Genomic DNA, 19,393 nt, shown 5'->3' with positions numbered 1-19,393 from the left:
GCCTCCATCGTGTTGCAAGTGTAGGCTCAGAATCAACCTTAGCCCTGAGGAGCTCTGCACCAAGAACCTGGAATCAACCTCCCCATTCGGATTTGGAGGAGCTCTGCACCAAGAACTAGGAATCTCCCTCCACCCGAGAATCAACCTCAGCCCTGAGGAGCTCTGCACCAAGAACCCGGAATCAACCTCAGCCTTAAGGAGCTATGCACCAAGATCTCTTTGCAACGCGTTGATCGTGCGGGAGGTTGATGGCCCGGCTGATGTCAGATGGCCCAGCATGTGGGTCTGTCGATATTAGGCCTGTCTTTTGCCTGGCTTGGGCTCGGTGTCGGTCAAAATGTTGGGCTGGAGTGGATAGCCTGGGTGCTGGCCTATCAGTTCCCCGGTGGAACTGTTCTCAAAGATCATCTCTACAAAACATCACTCAAATTCAAAACCATATGACTGTTGAATTAAATAGTAATCATTTTAGTGTTTCTTTATGGAACCGTATTTGTTTATTTTCTTCTTTGTTGCTTTTAGAGTTGTCTAAATTTTTGCAAAAATGATCTATAAAGGATGAATTAAATATAAACGATTTGAATCCATGAAAAAATTATGGAATAAAAATCACAGAATTGGAGGACACACATTGTTACGCTTCAGACTGATTCAATAACCATTTTGCATGTGCATAATGATAAAAGAGAGAGAGGAGTCGAATTTCTATTTTATTCTTTTGAACGGTCTGTTAAAATGTAACAAGTGAATCAGTTATACCACATGACGATGATATCATAATATTTCACTGTACAACAAGCGACGTTGATTGTTCCGAATACCAAAAGCCAACTCTCGTTCTCCAAACGATATAGTTGGAAGCGTTGAATATTGAAGGGTAGGCCAAGTTGGAGTCTGCAACCTTAACGAGCATATGCAGCAGCATCACTTGCACTTCGATTCACTTCATCTGAACACACAATGTCTCTGTGTGGGGGCCACAGTCCATAAAGCAGAATGTGTAACTCTCAAGTCTAGCAAAATAGATAATATATTTTTTTTCATAAATAAACAAGTAACTAAAAGGCATATACGTGAAAGATGCTGCCTGAATCTTGTTGGGATGTGATTTCGTCCCACTTCCCACCAATCACTTGCGTTCCTTGTATTCTATACTTTCTACTTGCACTGCAAGTCTGCAACAGCTCTTTCCACTTTAAGAGGTCGTCGCTGAAAACGACATCCCATGATATGATCTCCAAAGATTTTTTTATGAATTTTCTTACCACTCATAATTTATGTTAATTTACACATTAACATTGGGTAATATTAAGAAGATTAAATTTGTAGATAAAATATGTAAATTAAATAATATGTCACCAATAGAAATGAGTATGTTTATCAACGTTTACGTCATAATCCAATCATCAAATTCTATGTCATTTAATTTACAAAATTTTATCTACAAATTTAGTTTCCTTAGCATTACCTTATAAAATATTGTATGAAAAACATAGTAAAAAAAGAGTCCATAAAAAATTCTACTTTTGGGAGAGTCCCCTTAACATTTCTCTATTAACGATATGCATATTTAAGTTCAGTTCGACTAATTAGAAAAATGATCTTCATCTTCGTCATTCAAGTTTAAATTATTCCCTCAACAAATAATCATAAATAATGTGCCAAAATCATGAAGTGGAAGATAATCCACAAAAAGTCCCATTTTTTAGAGAGTTCCGTTAACATTTCTCTATTAAGATTTGGGAATAGCTTTTAAAATGGGCTATAGTGTTTCAATTTTATCAATTTACACTATCATGTTTTAACATTGGATCAATTTAAACCTTCTGTCTGATTCCATAATGTCTGCTGTTAATTTGTTAATATGGCAATTACGGGACCTTGTTTTTGTGTTGGTAGGAAGAAAAGAAGTTCATCCCCAACTCTTCGCTCATTCTCCTGTGCCGATTATTAAAGATTTCTACCATGCAACCAGTTGTATATCTCTTCCTTACTCCACGAGTAAGCATAAATAATATGACCTCCTACTTGTCATCACCGATTTAACTGTAGACTTAACTATTTTTTGGACAAAAGGTTTAAGTTGACGCACTCTTGACACTCTAGGTTATAATTAACCAACATTACCAAAAGTAAATGGTATAGTACAATTGTGTTTAAGAATAGCCATGAAGTTGAACCTTTTCATCTTCTCCTTAAAAAAAGTCAATATTTGAACTCTTATCGCAACATAGACAAGCAATTGATATAAGTTTCAAAACACTAGCTAGTTGCAATTTTACTACATATTCATGTGAATTTTATTACCAATTTTAAATCATGATCCTCCTACCCCATCATTCCACATTGTCAACTTTCTAATCTATCAAGCATGTGTTCACATGAAGATATGCATGCGAAATGTGATTATTCTGGGTTTATCAGACTACTAGACTAGACCCCGGGAATTTACCCAACATATTAGCTTATTGTTACATTATATATAAATGTACCATTGATTGGTGCAAGTAGGACGAAATGACCAACCATAACACATGCAACCAAATTGGACTGGAATCGCATAGAGATTTCCAGGGCATCGAGAACACGGCTAATATACAAAGTGAAATAATACAATTAGTTAAAAAATTAATTAAAAAAAATCAACCAATTGTATTATGGGTTGGTTTAGGAGTGTGGTGCTTTAAAAAAAAAAAAAACAGCTTATTAAAAAATCTGAAATATTAAATGTGTTTGGTAAAATAAGAAAAAAAATGTTTTTTTAAAAAAAAAATTGCTGTCAATAGAAATAGAAAAGCATAGAAAAACAGAAGAAGAGTCTATCATGCTTCTTAAAAAAGTTTTTTTTTTTTTTCAAAACATAATAATCAATACTCATTTAATGAACTTTTCAAATGGTAGGAATACCCCCACATGTTTAATAAAATTACAATTTTTGACAGTACATTGTTGTCTCTGACAATTATTATATTACATTAAATGCTATATCTTTTTTAGTCATTCAACATATTCAAAGTAATTTATATAAAAATTTATCAAACACTCAGATATAAAAGTTTACCAAACACTCAGACACTTTTTTGTTTTATTTTATTAAAAACACTTTTGCAAAAAAAGTTTATCAAACACTTAACAACTTTATTTTATAAATTTTTATTTTCACAGCATATAAAAATCAGTTTTTTTAAATGACACTTCAATACTAAACTAGCCCTATGATACTTGATATACTGAGCCATGTTTTTCAGAATCCCTGTCGAAAAATAATAAAATTTTGCCCCAAGTATTTTGCTTGGGAAATTGACATATTTGTAGAAATTGGGGGATTTGTCGGTTCATGATCATACAGTAGTAGCCGACGCAAGATTTAGATACTCAGAACAAAGTTGGTTGATATTTGAAGCCGACTGTGTGGCCCCTGTCCCTCCAACTAGTCAATTCACGAGAACTTGAGCCGACGGTTCATAATTTATAATTTATTTATTTTGTTTCATTGTGTATTGGGATTATGGGACAGAAGTTCGGCTCAAAAGAAGCAGGAAAGATTTAGAATGATTTGGAAAGAGATTTAAAAAAAAAAAAAAAAATTTAATGAAAAGTTCTTAGTATGTTTTACTTTAACGAAAAATAATTTTTAAATTAAAAAAATCAATTTTGATACTATTCACTTTATTCTTTATTTTATCCTTATTGTTAAAACTTAAAATTTTCAAACATTTTTCATTAGCTTTCTTTTAAAAAAAAGATATAAAATACTTGAAAAATGTTATAAGTGTTTCGCTTAAAAAAATTCATACAACCGATACCACTTAATTTACATAAATATTAGCCAATCCCAAAACGGCACAAGCATTATGGACCGTGCACCAAGTGTGGTCAAGGATCGAGTGAGTCCATGTCCGTGTAAAGCCAAGTGGGTCTCACTAGGGTTCATTATTTGAGTTTCTCTGTCAATTAGTGATTTTGTATTTTCGTTTTCCTCTTCTCCACTTCTAATTTGATTTAAAAGTTTGAAAATTAATTACTTCCCTTCTTTATATGGCATTGCTAACAAATAAAAGCGTTTATCAGTAATAGCATTACATACTAATTCACGTGTTATAATAACTAAATACAAATAGGTTCATAATACACTGCATATATTACCTAAGCACATGCTTACACCATTTTTTTTCAATATAAAAATTGATGGTAGAGATTGAGCTTGACTGTTTTTCTATAACATAAATGATTTTTAATCTTATCGTACCCAAAATCAATATAGGTTCCACTTTTTTTTCCTTGAATTTTAGTTAGCACATGATATGCTATGAAAGAGAATGATACATATCATTTACTACTTTTTTTTTATAATCAATGACGAAGATAGAAATTTATCGTTATGAGATCATGAAAATGGAGAAATTCAATATTGATTGGATGTTAAGACTAAAGTTTTTTGGGGTCATTTTACCAAGATCATGTAGTCAACTCGGCAGTTTAATGGAAGAAAGAAACAAAATGTTGGGGTCAAGTGATTTCATTGCCTTTACTTTGGCGCCGTCACTGTTTATAACATATCCCAGTGTGATTTTTGTCACGTGCAATTACTAGTCAATCTACTATAATATGCATGAACCGACGTCATGTGACAATTTTTTATGACACTAAAGAAGTCGTGATCATACCCAAAAATTTCCGGTTCACAAGGGTTTGAAGATTAATCAAAGTGGTGGCCGGTAGTAAGTAGCCAGCCGTATTTGATTTGACCCTCCGCCGAAGTTTGGCACTTTCTGGCTTCTCGTTACAACTGGGGGCAGATTGGAATTATATATTATGGGGCCGAATAGGAAAAGAAAAGTTAGGCTCACACTTGGCTACTAGATTTTTTTTTGGAATTCTATCAACCAACGATGGCTACGAACTTTCCCTTTAGAGATCTTTTGCATTAAACTAATCGTTATCTTAAATGTCCTACCATTGAAAATGAAATTCACGATAACAATTTGAATAACTAGTGCTCAAGCCTCTCCAGTGGCAGGAGAATGACTTATATCATACATGCATACTAATTTTGTAATATTTTAGATCAATGATGTAAACCGATTTTGTAATGTCTTATGTCAATAATTTGAAGATATGTCAAAATTTGTATACACATGACATTGTTTTATTGACACGAGATATCACGTTGACAAGATATTTATATTATATAAGTTGTTTTCCAAGTGGTAGAGATGTGATCCTCAGTTTATGCGACTAAAGAAAAGGCAGGAAAGTGTAACGCACAGGGGCTTCCACTTGAATGCAAAATGATATTTTTATAGCTCCTTTACAAGGTTCGTGATTTGACTTTTTCCCTTAGTCAACCTCGTTTATATGTATTTTACAAGGGGAAGAAAAAACAAGCGGACCTTCGTATTGTTTACATAAGTTTGAAGAGTGGGGGTGTTCACACTAAAAAAAATTAACTACCACAAGCCTACACCAAATATTATTGATTTATTATGCACACTTCTATGTATATCTGTTCCCTTGTGTTTTTATAAATGAAAAATGCATGCAATTGTCTTAGAGTGACAATAAATAACTCATCTTTTATTCATTACAACTCTAAAAAAATGAACCAAATGTTGATCCAAAGAGGGTTTGACTTTCAATCGACGAGTTTCTCCAATCTATTTTAATTTTTTAAAATAATATTTTAAATTACAAGTTATATTCTGCACTAATATACACTAATGATCTGGACAACACACCACTTGTCAAACAACTCTTGTTTACAAGGAGTGAATTCAAAATTCTACAACAAAATGAAGACTGAGTGTCAATCAACCAAAAAGTTAAACTAAAATCCTCCACGAAAATGGACATTGAGTGCAACATAATTTTTGAATTAGCCATGCATTATAGGTAATTTTGCTTTCAAAAACTCAACGGTCAACATAATAAAGGGGTAAGTTAAAAATAAAAAAATAAATAAATAACATAACGAAGTGGCAAAACTACCAAGCTTTGAAACGAGGCCATAAAGTATCTTGCTCTTTGACCAAGCCCAAATTGAAATTCTGCGATGGGCCATACAGTAGATTCCTTCTAATCTAGCACTCCATCTAAACAATGAAAGCCCATAAGGATTATATGATTCCTACTTATAAACTATTATCTATATAAACACAAACAAAAAACTTTGTGATTAAAATCTTAACACTTTGTGTTTTGATTGATATTTAAACTGTAATGCCACACACACGAGTGAGATTTTTCCTGCATTTTATTTTCTGCAACATGTAATAATTGTAGCAACTAGCAAACTACATCGGTGGTGGTTGTTGAAAAATTGAAGGAGTTGGTATAGTTAAGTACAGTTAAGCTCATTTTAACAATTAGAGTTCGGAGTTAGTACTGAATATCGTTGAACCAAATAATCATTTGTGCTTAAAAATAACAATATTAAACAATCATGCAAATTGGGCATCCAGAACAATGTTACAATCTTAAAAAACTAAGGATAATACTTGCATGAGCTTATTCCCCCAATTGCAAACAACGTATCTCCATCCTAAAAATTTCGTAATGGACCTATTCAATCTTTTAATCTTCATTTCAAGATCATTCCAACAAGAGTTCATTTGAAACATACATCGTTTAGTCATTCAAACATTTCAAATAAATTGACGGTATATGTATCAAGTAGCATATGCATAATGAATCATAGATTTGTTTAAATATATACCATTCAAAGGATTAATTAATTAATTTACTATAACACATAATTAGACATATAAAAGCAATCACATTACACTCTTAATACTTCTGCAGCAGCAACAAGTAGATGCTTAATGCCATGAACAATAAAACAACCTCGAACGCTAATACCCAAAACTTAGTTCCTAATTACCACTCAGCCCATCTAAACCCATCAAACAACAACAACATCGTCTCCACCTGATCATCGTCTGCATCGGGTGATTCTAGAGCATCCTCTGAAGTAAGGACGAACTGGGCCTCTGGCTTTGAAGCAGTTGTGGGTGTAATAAGACCTCCCGGACCGCGGCGGGCACGGGATGCGATTTGCCGACAGCGCGCCGTACGAAATATAGTACTTCATTCTCCGCCAGAACAGAGATCTGCGCGCGTACCCGTTTTCCACGTCCAGTTCCAAGTCCTTGCCGTCCTCGTCATCCGCCTCCTCGAGCTCGTCGTCCAGCAGCGACATTGTGGCGGCCGGCCAGTCCAGACCCTCCGTCACTAGCTTCAAGCTGGTTTCGTCGATTTGAGCTTGGATGAGAGGACCCAGATGGAGAAAAATGAGGAAGCAGCAGAGGAGGAGAGTGAATGGAGTTGGAGAAGCCATGGAAAACCTAGAGAGAGAAAATCATAGGTTTTGGGGATGTGTTTATTGAGAAAAATCTAGGGGTAGATTTGAGTTGTTTTCGGGGTTAGATGGAGACAAAGGGGGCCAAGCCTCCATGGTTCACATGCGAGTGAAGAGAAAGATGTGAGTGAGCAGAGCTCAGCTGATTGGGTTACAGCTGGGTTTCCTCAACGTAGCTATTAAAGCGTTTCTGGTAACACCAGTTTCCGCGGCGTTATTTTTTGAAAATTTATGGTACTTCAGAGAATTATGTAACACCGTTTTGCGATGTTATTATTTGAAATTTTAGTATATTTTATTACTGTTTCGTTTGTCACACCGTTTATCAAATAAGATTTTCGTTTTCAATTTAAAAAAAAAAATGAAATTTGAAAATGAAATGGATATCAAACGAGCCCTTAAATTTAGAATATCGAATACCCCGTTACCAAGAGCCATTTCATACAATCCAACATTTGTTAAAGAAAATTGGGCATCCTTTGGACTAGATTGAAAAGCTCTAATTGGCGGAATACTTTATACTCCAAATGATAGCTTCACCTGTTAATGTTTCACTTAAATAATAATACATTTATTCTTCATTAACTTATATTAAAAGTGAGATATATTAATGATGTCATCTTCATAACCATTAAATGGGACCTCATGTTTTTTCAGAGACACTCAAAAGGGTGGTGTTATTTAAAATCTACTTTTACTTGTCACACACACTTCTTAATTTTTGACTGTCCGATCGAATAAATTGAGGAAAATCAATGAACAAAAATTAATAAAAATGTCTGAAAGATAAAATATATATATATATATATACGAAAAGAACTACTCCACACAAAATTTTCAAATTTCGGGTTTGTGGGGTGGGAGTAGCTTTTGGGTGTGCAAGGGTGTAGGGTTAGAGGATCCTCATTCTTATTAATGTAGTTTAGATTATTTGTCTATTTTTATATTTAACTGAACAGTATATGAATAAATTGGTTTCTATTGTCTAAGAGAATCAAGGAGATTCTCATTTTTCATGAATTCTCTGTTATCTCACATTTTAACGATAATTCTTGTGCTAACATTATAAAACATAGTTAAAAATATGTGATGATCGAGAGTTTATGGAGAGTCTCATTTTAAGAGTCTCCTTAGTATTTCTCATTATCTAATTGGCATTCACAAGAATCAAAGCTAAACTTTTTCAGTTGTAACTGAAGAAGAATACATTAGACACTAGCTAAACAAAGTACTAAATGACATTTATTTATTGTTTACTAGCTAAACAAAATTCAAGAAAATGTTGGTCCTAAAGGAATTCCTTTTAGGAAAACCTATAAACAAAGTAACACTGAGTAAAAGTATAGAGAGCTTTACTTATAGAGTCAAAAAACACAAAATATATTTCATAGGATTCTACTAGTTTTGAGTCATTTTAAGAAGATAAAAGCTCAAATCCCAATAAAACTTTAAAAAAAAAAAAAAAAAAGGAGCCAAATTATAATCATCAACATGACAAATGAAATATATTACTCAAAAAGTGATATAGAAATTCTAAAATACAAATATGCATATGATTTGCTTAGTTTTCATTGTATGAGATTATACTAGAATGGACAAGTTTCTTTTGTCCCACATCGTTCACCGCAGGAAACGAGCGACGGCGTTGAAGCCGATGTCAAGCCTTTTGGGCATTTTTTGGGGGGTGGGGGTGTAAGCAACGAGGGCCTTTTGGTTCCTTTTGTGGTTAAAACAATGAAAACAAATGCTTGGCCCAACTTAGAATTATTTACTTTTAGATTTTGGGGAATTCCGAAAATTTTCATTTTTCGGACGTAAAATTCGGAATAATTAATTTCATTTGCAAATTTTCGAATTGGACGGAAGCTAAAATTAAATTCCAAAAATTCCGTTTTGGAATAATCAGTTAATTTCTGAAAATGTCGAATTGGAATCCAGAGCTAAAATTAAATTCGAAAATTTTCAGGTTGGAATCGGAAGCTAAATTAAATTCCGAACATTTTGGGACGGAATTTGGAACTCTTGTTTACGATCTGTTCCATTTGAAACAGAGTCAAATTATTTTCGATCCGTAAAAACTAATTTTTGCAAGATAGTTTCGAAATTTTATGCACTTCTACAAGATCTTTCACAACATGCACTTTCGCAAGATCAACTTAAAAAATTTTTTGGTACTTTTCAAGATCTTTCACAATTCTAGTATACATGCACTTTCTGTAATATCAGTTTCAAAACTCCAGCAATTCTGCAAGGTTAGTTTCAAAATTTATGTATTTTTGGAAGATTAGTTTAAAAATTCCAGAACTTCTGCAAGATTAGTTTTAAAATTTTAGCATTTTTGTAAAATCAATTTCAAAATTCAGACATCCAAATCATAAAACACTTCAAAATAAAAAAAAAACCTTCAAGAAATACTAGAATCAAAATTAAAAAATTCCAATGGTTCTTATAATGGGAAAAAAAAAACACTCATAAATCTAGGAAAACAATAGGAAGAAGTAGGTAGGAGAGAGAAAGACGAAGGAGGAGAAGAAAGAAAGACGAATGTAAGGGGGTGTGTATTCAGTTGGAATTTTGAGGTTCTTTAATAAATTTAGGGGTATTTAATCAAGATTTTAATTGATTTTCTAAAATTCAATGTGTATTCAATCATGATTTTAAAATATATTATTGAAATCATTATAAATCCGGGTATATTTAAAGAAGTTTATAACGATCAAGGTGTATCAATTAGTTTTTTTTTTTTAAAAGTTGAGGAATTTGAGGGAATTAGAGAGATTTCGATTTTGTAGTGTATTTGAAGCATCTCACCTTTCTCTTTGAGATTTCAAGGGAATTAAATCACAATTTTACATAGAATCTCTACAAATCAATTAAGCTCCATTAAAATCTATGAATTTATAAATCCATCAAAATTTCAATTGAATATGGGTGTTGGCGAGGTGAAGAAAGTACATTGGGCCATGAGTTTTGTTGAGTGTGGGCTTGCTTCTGTTGGTCTTGGATTAGATAATATTAGGCCCTGACTCATTTGCAACTAGTTTTTTATTGGGCCTTAGACCCCTAACAGAACCACGGTTTTAATGGAAGACATTTTTAGGTATAAATTGTTATGCAAATGCTAGTTGGAGTTCGGCTGTTGGTATAAATTGTTGCTCTTAGATTTCAAAGAGGCATATACAAAACTCAGAATTAATGCAAATAACTCAGCAAAGGAACATAGTTACCAAGATAGCTACAATTAGATAATTTATGACAAACAATAGGATAATATAAACTACAAAGAGGGAGATTCAAACTTAGAGGCATTGAGAAAAATACACTGATATTGCTATAGTCAACTTGAGTAAGCTCAAGTCAACTAGTTTAGATAATTTCTTTATCTCCTATCTGACATATGAATTGTGTTATGAATAAGATTTCAGTATATATGCTTAAAGCTCTTCCTTTGGAACCTCATTGTGTCTAATAATTTCTTTTTAGGAGATTTTGGATGCGGTCCTTAGCTACCGATATACTTTGACTAAAACCTTATTGATTTTTAGTTTTTATTGAAGTTCCTTAATTAATGTATTGATCTATTTCCATGTTGGTTATTATATTTAACTTGAACATTGAAATTCGTAGTTGCTTATATTAATGAGATTTTAAATAAGTCCCAAAATTTGTGTGATTCAATAAATAATAAAAAAAATTATGCTCCCCAAAGAAAATTCAAAATTAATAAAAAAAAAAATCATGTTTTGCCATAAAATGTATGTACATATACATAAAACATATTGTATAATATATATAAACAAGGGTACATTCATCAAAATTAATAAAAAAAATAATAATACCATTAAACGTGTGGTAGATTCTTCAAACCAAAAATATGGGTACATTTTTCAAAACCGCAAAAAAATAAAAAAATAAAAAAATAAAACAAAAAATAGTCTTAATAACAGTAGTAAATTTCTTCAAATAAATTTGATATAGTTACATTCTCAAATCAACGAAAAAGAAGGCACCCATATAACTTAAAAAAAAAATAGATTAGAAAAAAAGTGAATGAGTTTTACATAAAAAAGGGTACATTTCACATTTTAACAAATTGGTATATTTAAGAAGTAGTACACTTAAGATTAAAAAATTGAAAAATTATACGAAAGGGTACATTTAGGGTGCATTTGTTTGGCCTCATTAAGTGGGACTAGACTGGACAGGACTACAGTTCCATGTTTGATAGGTGCTGGGATTAAGTTAAGTGGGACTAAAGGGGACTCGTGTGGACTAGAGGCCTCCTTAAAGGTTCTTAGCGAGGCCTTCCCCAAACCATGGGACTTTCTAAGACCGGGGTCTTCCTCTTCCCTGCGAGTCCCTCTGTGAGTTCTGAGCTTCTTAATTTTGGATTTTGATGGGATTTAATTAAGATATGCAGACTATCCCTAGCAAGCTGCTTCGCTTCGCCATGGTCATCATCCTCTAAAATCTCGAATCTCATATTTCCCACCACCAATATCAACCACAAAAAATCCCCCATCTCATATTTCCCACCACCAACCATCACCTGCAAAAAATCCCCAATCTCATACTTCTTGCCGCCACCACCGCCATGGACGAGCCATTCGAGAAGCCCCATAACCTCAAGTCACTGAATTCTCTGCTGCTCAAGGAAACCAAGGACCGCCAGCAGCAGGTGGAGTCGCTGGTGCAGGGCAAGGCAAATTTGGAGTCCAAGCTGAGTCGATTCCGCTGTGGAGATTGAGTCGCTTGTGAGCGAGTTGAGTGAGTAGAGCAAGGAAAATGTTGGGTTAGAGTTGGAGAAGAGTGTTTGTGGTGTTTTTGTTCTAACCCAGATGGAGCAAATGATGTGAGATAAAGTTTGAGATTAAGAGGTCGATGATTAAAGAGATGGTGAAATTGTGAAGTTAATAAGGGAAGTGGAGCAGCTTGCTGGTGGACTCGAGATCGAGAAGGGAAGCCGAGAGAGATTATGTGAAGAGATTAATAATAAATTAATTTTGACAATAAACTATAGTATTATTTTCATTATCCTACTTATTAATCCGATACTGCACCAAACACTTCACTAAGTTAGTCCAGCTTAGTCTAGTCTAAGTCAGTCTAGCTTAGTCCCTGAAGCTAATCTAGTCCGAGACAGTTCAGTGCAACAAACGCCCCTTTAAGATTACAAGTTCAAAAAATATTTTTATATAAACTTAAGGGAGCTTTACCTATAGAGAAAAACACAAAATACATTTTATAGAACTCCACTAATTTTAATTACTTTGAAGGAGAGACAAAAGCTCAAACCCCGACAAATTTAGGCCAAAAACAAGCAAACCCAAGATTTTAAAGTTCAGCCATGCCCCTGATAGACTTGTACTTAATTAACCCAAAACTACATACTAACCATCTATAAAAACTTCAAACTGATTTAGATCTGTAAACATTAGTTTATGCAAGATCAGTTTCAAAATTTCAGTACAAGATTAGTTTCAAAATTCCAAAGCAAGATCAGTTTTAAAACTCAAGTGTAAGATCAGTTTCAAAATTTAAGCACTTTCAAAATATAAGCACTTTTGCAAAATCAGTTTCAAACATTTTTGGCTTATGCAAGATCAATTTCAAAATTTCAGCATTGCAAGATCAATTTCAAAATTCCAAAATTTCTGCAAAATCAGTTTCGAAGTTTTCAGCACTTTGCAAGATTAGTTTTAAAATTTTAGCATTTCTACAAGATTAGTTTCAAAATTTCAGTATTTCTACAATATTAGTTTCAAAATGTTTGTACTTTTGCAAAATCAGTTTCAAAATTCATGCATTCAAATTAATCAAAACCTCTAAATCAATACTTTAAAAAAATTTATTGAAATAAAAAAACAAAAAATAAAAAATCTCAATCATTCTTGGAAAAGAAAAAAAACTCATAAATCTAGGAAACAATATGGAGACGAAGAGAAGGGAGAGAGATGTAACATCCCACATTGTCCAGTGGAGTGGATCATATGAGTCTTATATGTATATTCCCATCTCTACCTAGCACGAGGCCTTTTGGGAGTTCACTGGCTTCGGGTTCCGTAGGAACTCCGAAGTTAAGCGAGTTTGGGCTAGAGCAATCCCAGGATGGGTGACTCCTTGAGAAGTTGCTCGTGAGTTCCTAGAAACAAAACTGTGAGGGCGTGGTCCGGGCCCAAAGCGGACAATATCGTGCTACGGTGAAGTCGTGCCCGGGATGTGGTGGAGCCTGGGTCGAGATGTGACAATTTAGTATCAAAGCCAATCCCTGGCCTAAAGTGTGTCGACTAGGACGTCGGGCCCCTAAGGGGGGTGAATTGTAGCATCCCACATTGCCCAGGGGAGTGGATTATGTGAGCCTTATATGTATGTTCCCATCTCTACCTAGCACGAGGCCTTTTGGGAGCTCACTGGTTTCAGGTTTCATAGGAACTCCGAAGTTAAGCGAGTTTGGGCTAGAGCAATTCCAGGATGGGTGACCCTTTGGGAAGTTGCTCGTGAGTTCCCATAAACAAAACTGTGAGGGCGTGGTCGGGGCCTAAAGCGGACAATATTGTGCTACGGTAAAATGGTGCTCGGGATATGGTGGAGTCCGGGTCGGGATGTGACAAAGAGGTATGAAGGAAAAATAGGAGAGAGAAAGGTGAAGGAGGAGGAGAAAGATAAGGTAGGAGGAGGGAAGGGAGGGAGAGAGAGAAAGATAGAGACAGAAAGGACGAAGAAGGAGGAAGAAAAGGGGAAGAAAGAGAAAGACACGAGTGAGAATGAGAGAAGAGAGAAAAAAAGACGAAAAAGAAATAGAAGGAAAGAGAAAGAAACAATACAAATAAGGAGATAAAGACTCATCTTTCAATTATAGAGGGGTAAAATTATAAATGGAAAAGTAAAAAAAAAAAAAAAAAAAACCATAATATCACTTACCACATCGATAAATTTTGTCTCCTTATGAGATAAATCAAATCATTGTTCTCTGTCCAAACTATAGTCTTATAATTTGGGTAATGTAATTGTTTTTTTTTTTAGTACAACGATATATTTTACATTAAAGGGAGGGAGGAGTGTAGTTAAGCCACACAATTGACAATCTAATTTGGTTTCGGATTCGAACTTAAGACCTCTCGCTTACAAGTGAAGAAGAATACCACCAGACCGTAGTACTGAGGGACAATAATGTAATTTTCTTTTTAAAATTAATGAGTACAAACTTATTTTATTTTATTTTTTAATTTTGGAAATGTTTTAAATTGAATATCAATTAGGAGATTAATGAATGTGTGAGTATTAAAACCCTAAATCAATTACCAATGTTTATTTTAAAAAATTATGTAACTGATATGTAAATTCATTAATACATTAGACACTTTGATAAAAGTTTGAAAACCAATAAGACCCCAGTTAAAGAAAATTAGTAGCTAAAGACTGAATGTTGACTTTTCATTTTTTTTAGTCAAATATTTACACATATGCAAGACTATTTTGAAAACGGAAACTAGAAACATAATCTCCAAATAAATGAATACCAAATTTACTCGTGATAATTTTGCCAAAAAACAGAGCACATGATTTGAGAGGAAGAGAGCGAGATGAAGATGGACAAAAGCAAAGATTCGTGGGGGACAAAACCAAATTGAAAGGTAAAGTGAAGAAGACGGAATTGAAGCATCGAGATAAACGATGAACAACGTGTGGCTATCATGGGCAAAACCGACAATTCACTATATAAGGTAGGCAACAGTACAACTAAAATGAAACCTAGGGCATTTCCGCCCTTAAACTGTTAATGAACAGTGACCAAAAAAGAGTTTTAGTATTTGTATAGTGTCTTTATACATAGACAATAATATTTTACTGCTTTCATGCATATCAGCACCATGACTTTACAAAGATGAGATTGAGACAGACAGGTACTGTAGCCAATGTTCCATATAGAGTCCATTATAGCTACAGATTAGCATGATTTATTTTCAACAGAAATGTGGTCCATTCTCTCGATCCCCTCTGTGCAAATGCAAACATATATAGCAGAAACTCGATGAACCAACAACTAACCCGTACACATGCATGGTATAGACGACTCCCGAATGTTAGCCACCACACCATGCGTTTTGTATTAAAAAATAAGGAGTTTTGAACTCAAAAACATAAGGGAAGCAGATAAGTACATAACCATCATACCATGCTTTATTTGTATTTATTTTATTTTGTGCTATATCAATTTATACACAATAAGATATAAAACAAATATAAAATAAAATATAGCAACCAAAATTCTAGATTATGTAAGGATCTCTGTTTGAGTCTCACACATGTCTTCCTAAATCTCTGGACTGGCCCTCCTCCCGACTCCCAACTTAGAATGAATTATTAGCATTTCCATTTTGTCTTGTGCGAGTGTTCATCACGCAGTCTCGGCTCAGTTGAGCTATTTAACTTTGAAATTACGGATCAATTATGTCCAAACTAGTTCAGTTCGGTTGTGAGAGATCGTGGCCTTTTCTTTGGTCAAAACCTTACCAAATCGACCATTTGCGCTCAGTTTAGTCGACTTTTTTGTTTTTTTTGTTTAATTTTTTAAACAACTTATATGGCAGGAGCAAATCATTATTATGGACTCTTGCACTAATAATATAGTACCGTCTGAATGAAAACTTACAAATATTTTGTAGCGCAGGATGCTACGATGACAATATATCTGTTTCATTGAAATCCTCTATTTCCAAGGATTCAGAAACCGATGTCAATGTTTTTCTACATAGATTCGAATCCTTTTCTTCTACTTAATTGTTGTTACAGTTTCCAGCATAATTCCCCAACTCTAAGTTGTGCAGAATCATTAGGGTGTGGAGGAAAACAAATGAAATTAATGACCCCTAATGCATGTAATTGAAAGATATTATAGGCTAATTAAGTCAAGGTTAGTGGAAGGACATTGAACTATTACTCTAGGCCGTGGCCATACCCATCAAAGTATCAATAACCAATCCCAAGCAAGGTTAGGGTTTAAGTCACCCTTAAATATGCAATGCAGGGTTGACTCTGCCAATTCACCAAAACTGCATAAAAGAAGCAAATGTGGAAATTTGTACTTGTTTTTGAAGTTGAATTTTTGAGAGGGCCTTTGCATTCACCGTCACCAAGATTCCTCTCTCACTGACTAAATTTCAACAAATACGGAATTCAATGTCTTCTGTTACTTTCAAATTTCATCAACAAGTATGAAAAAGGTTTCTTGAGCAATAATGTTAACGTGACAAGTTAAGGCAAGACAATCTGAAAGGAAGCACTTCTACAGTTGCTTTTGGCTTGTGCGTTTGAGGTGCAAGTTTTATACTTTCTTTGTTAGGTACAGGCTGCTAAGGATATCACAGAGACAGAGAGTGTGATAGCTTCTTTAGCTTGTACAGAAAAATTGGGAACACTTTCTCAGCAATTTTTATTATCTTTGCTCAAGATTCTTTGCAGTTGATAACAGTTGATTTGATTTAAACCATTCAAAATTGTTCAGTTAATTTCTACTTCTCAATGTTCAATTTTTACTTTAACACTATTACCGTAGCAAATCGATTATTGTAATGTACTTTATTTATGTCATTTCAAGATTATATGATACTAGTTACTGATATTATGGATAATAATAGCTTGGGACGATATCAACATAATGTGAACGTTTGCAACAACAATAGCGCTTCTTGAGATCTGTTAGACTAAAGGAAATTAATCCATAATTATTATATATATTGTAGGGTATATATTTTCAATTGTAATTAGTGTATGATTTCTACATATTAATAAAATTATTTATTTCATCCAAAAAATGGTAGAGAGACAATTTGGTCTTTTATCACAAAATAAAATCATAATTTGTAATGTAATTTCGCATAAACCAAATTTTGTTGATTTTATTTTTGTATTCTTCGCCCACTTATGATCAAAACATAACTTTCAATTCCTATTGTCTCTTCGAACTTCCTTCCATCTCCTAAACCCTTTTTGTCTTTTTAATCACACGCGCATATTGTGTAGGCTATTGTAATATGACTCGTTGTATTGTTGTGTGAAAATATTACCTCTTGTATTGATGGGTGAAACATATTATAATATATATAGAGTTATTTAAGTAGAAAACCTACACTATTACAATTGAAAAATATTATATAATATATAATAATTACGAAAATCATTTCAATTCACCTATCTAACTCTAAAGGGTATCTGATTGTATGAGGAGTGAGATTTTCTACTGATGTATATGATACATCGAAGTATAGTAGAATTTGTATTTGAGAAAAAGTTTAATAAGATTATATGATATTTGATATGTAAAATTATTTTTGGATTTTTCAATTACAGAACGCAAAATTGTCTTTTTACTTTTTGGCTGATGTATTGTGTTGATTTTTTCAGTCAGGACTCAAGGGAATTGGATTCTATCCGGATCTATTTTGTGCCGGATTTATTTTGTGGAGATTCCATCTTAATCATTTATCGTGTATCGTACGGTCATAAATAATTTAATTTTTTATTTAAAATTAAGTATAAATAGTATCTGACGAAAACTGATCGCACGATATACGATAAACGACTACAATGTGGAGATTCTTAAGATTCATCCAAAATGGATCCGTAGAGAATCCTTTTCCCGACTCAGGCATCTCTATCTTCTGCCTAGCATTCCTTTTATGTCGACGTCAAGTTTACTAATGTTAATTAGTTACCACGTCCATGGAAATGAAAAGGGATCGCAGAGTTTAAAGTTTGTTACTATTAGTTAGCAAGGAAGACAGAGAGAAAAATGAGGGTAAAGAAGCAATCAGCATCACCGTCAGGCTTCTAACCCACCTTGGAAAGCGTGCCAAGAAAAGCAGTGAGAGGAGAGTGAGAGAGAGACTACCAAACAGTAGTGCACACTGCACACCAGGATAAATACAATCACCATGGATCATGAGCAAGCCACTGACGGGTGACTCCACCCACCGGAGTATTTCCAACGCCGGGACTTATCCCGTGACAGTCACACTCGAATGGTTACGACGTTAAAACAGATATAGCTAAACTCTGTGTGCAAAGAGATTATTGAGTATTATCCGCTGTATATAACAACATACTTAACTTTATCTTCTTATGACATTAAAATTTGAAACTGTTATAACCAACATGTTTGAGAAAATAGATTTTTGAGTATTATTGTACACAATAGTGTGTTTCTATCTCATCATCTGGTTGCATATATAAAATGACTCAATCTTTGTTATAGATGAATCATACTTAATACATGTACATAAACTTATCTTTTTGTGCTCTTAACCAGTCAATTATGTATTAACAGTTAAAAATTGAACGAATAAGAGGAGAAAGTGTTCAATTGCGATTTCTATTGTCGAACTCTAAGAAGATGGGTTATGCTATATGTTATTGTCTGACACATTTCATGTGACCGTGGGTTCCTAATTGATCTTTTTTGTTTTCCACAAAGTGAAATTTTTTAGGCAAAGCAAAAATCTTCAAGTCAAAGAGATCGTACAACAGTTCCTAAGTTCATGCACCATTCTTCAACCATCCCATCGAAAAAGTCCCATCAACTTAGTGGAGATTAATTTCAAACTGTTGAGAAGGAAAAAAGATTCTTATGGATGGTAAAGATTCCGTGATTGTGATCGTTCATTATATATTATGAAATAAAAAATTATTTAAAATTTAAAATATAAAATTAAATATAAATAATACATAATAAAAATTAACTATATAATGTATGATAAATGATCACAATTGCGAAATTCCTACAATTCCTAAGAAAAGGATCCGAGGATCATTTTCCTGATGAGAATACTACTACACTTGGGATCTTTGACCATTTGTTTTTGTTCAGAACTAAAAATGTTCGTTATTGTGACACTTTAGTTTAATAATATATTGATATGTAAACAAATTAAACATGACAATGTATTATTAAATTAAAACTTTACGCAACAGTGAATCTATTTTATATAAATCTTTCCCTTCATGGTGGGCAGTCTCTATCAGATGCATTTCATAAAG

The 19,393-nt window shown here is 33.5% G+C and overlaps 1 protein-coding gene across 1 annotated transcript; it reads right to left on the bottom strand.

Moving 5' to 3' along the window:
* Nucleotides 1–6,730: 6,730 nt before the first annotated feature.
* Nucleotides 6,731–7,481, bottom strand: LOC137748701 (protein RALF-like 34). Its single transcript, XM_068488878.1, has one exon. It carries the CDS (start codon nt 7,334–7,336, stop codon nt 6,932–6,934), a length of 405 nt encoding a protein of 134 aa, XP_068344979.1. The 5' UTR covers nt 7,337–7,481; the 3' UTR covers nt 6,731–6,931.
* Nucleotides 7,482–19,393: the final 11,912 nt, after the last annotated feature.

The sequence above is a fragment of the Pyrus communis genome, chromosome 10 (genome assembly GCF_963583255.1).
Source record: "Pyrus communis chromosome 10, drPyrComm1.1, whole genome shotgun sequence".
In the NCBI taxonomy this organism is placed as follows: Eukaryota; Viridiplantae; Streptophyta; class Magnoliopsida; order Rosales; family Rosaceae; genus Pyrus; species Pyrus communis.
Note: the sequence above shows the minus strand (reverse complement) of the source record. Positions and strands in the feature narration are given on the sequence as shown.

What these genes read in the sequence shown, in the direction of transcription:
- LOC137748701 (XM_068488878.1), bottom strand. Translation starts at nt 7,336, where the DNA reads ATGGCTTCTCCAACTCCATTCACTCTCCTCCTCTGCTGCTTCCTCATT.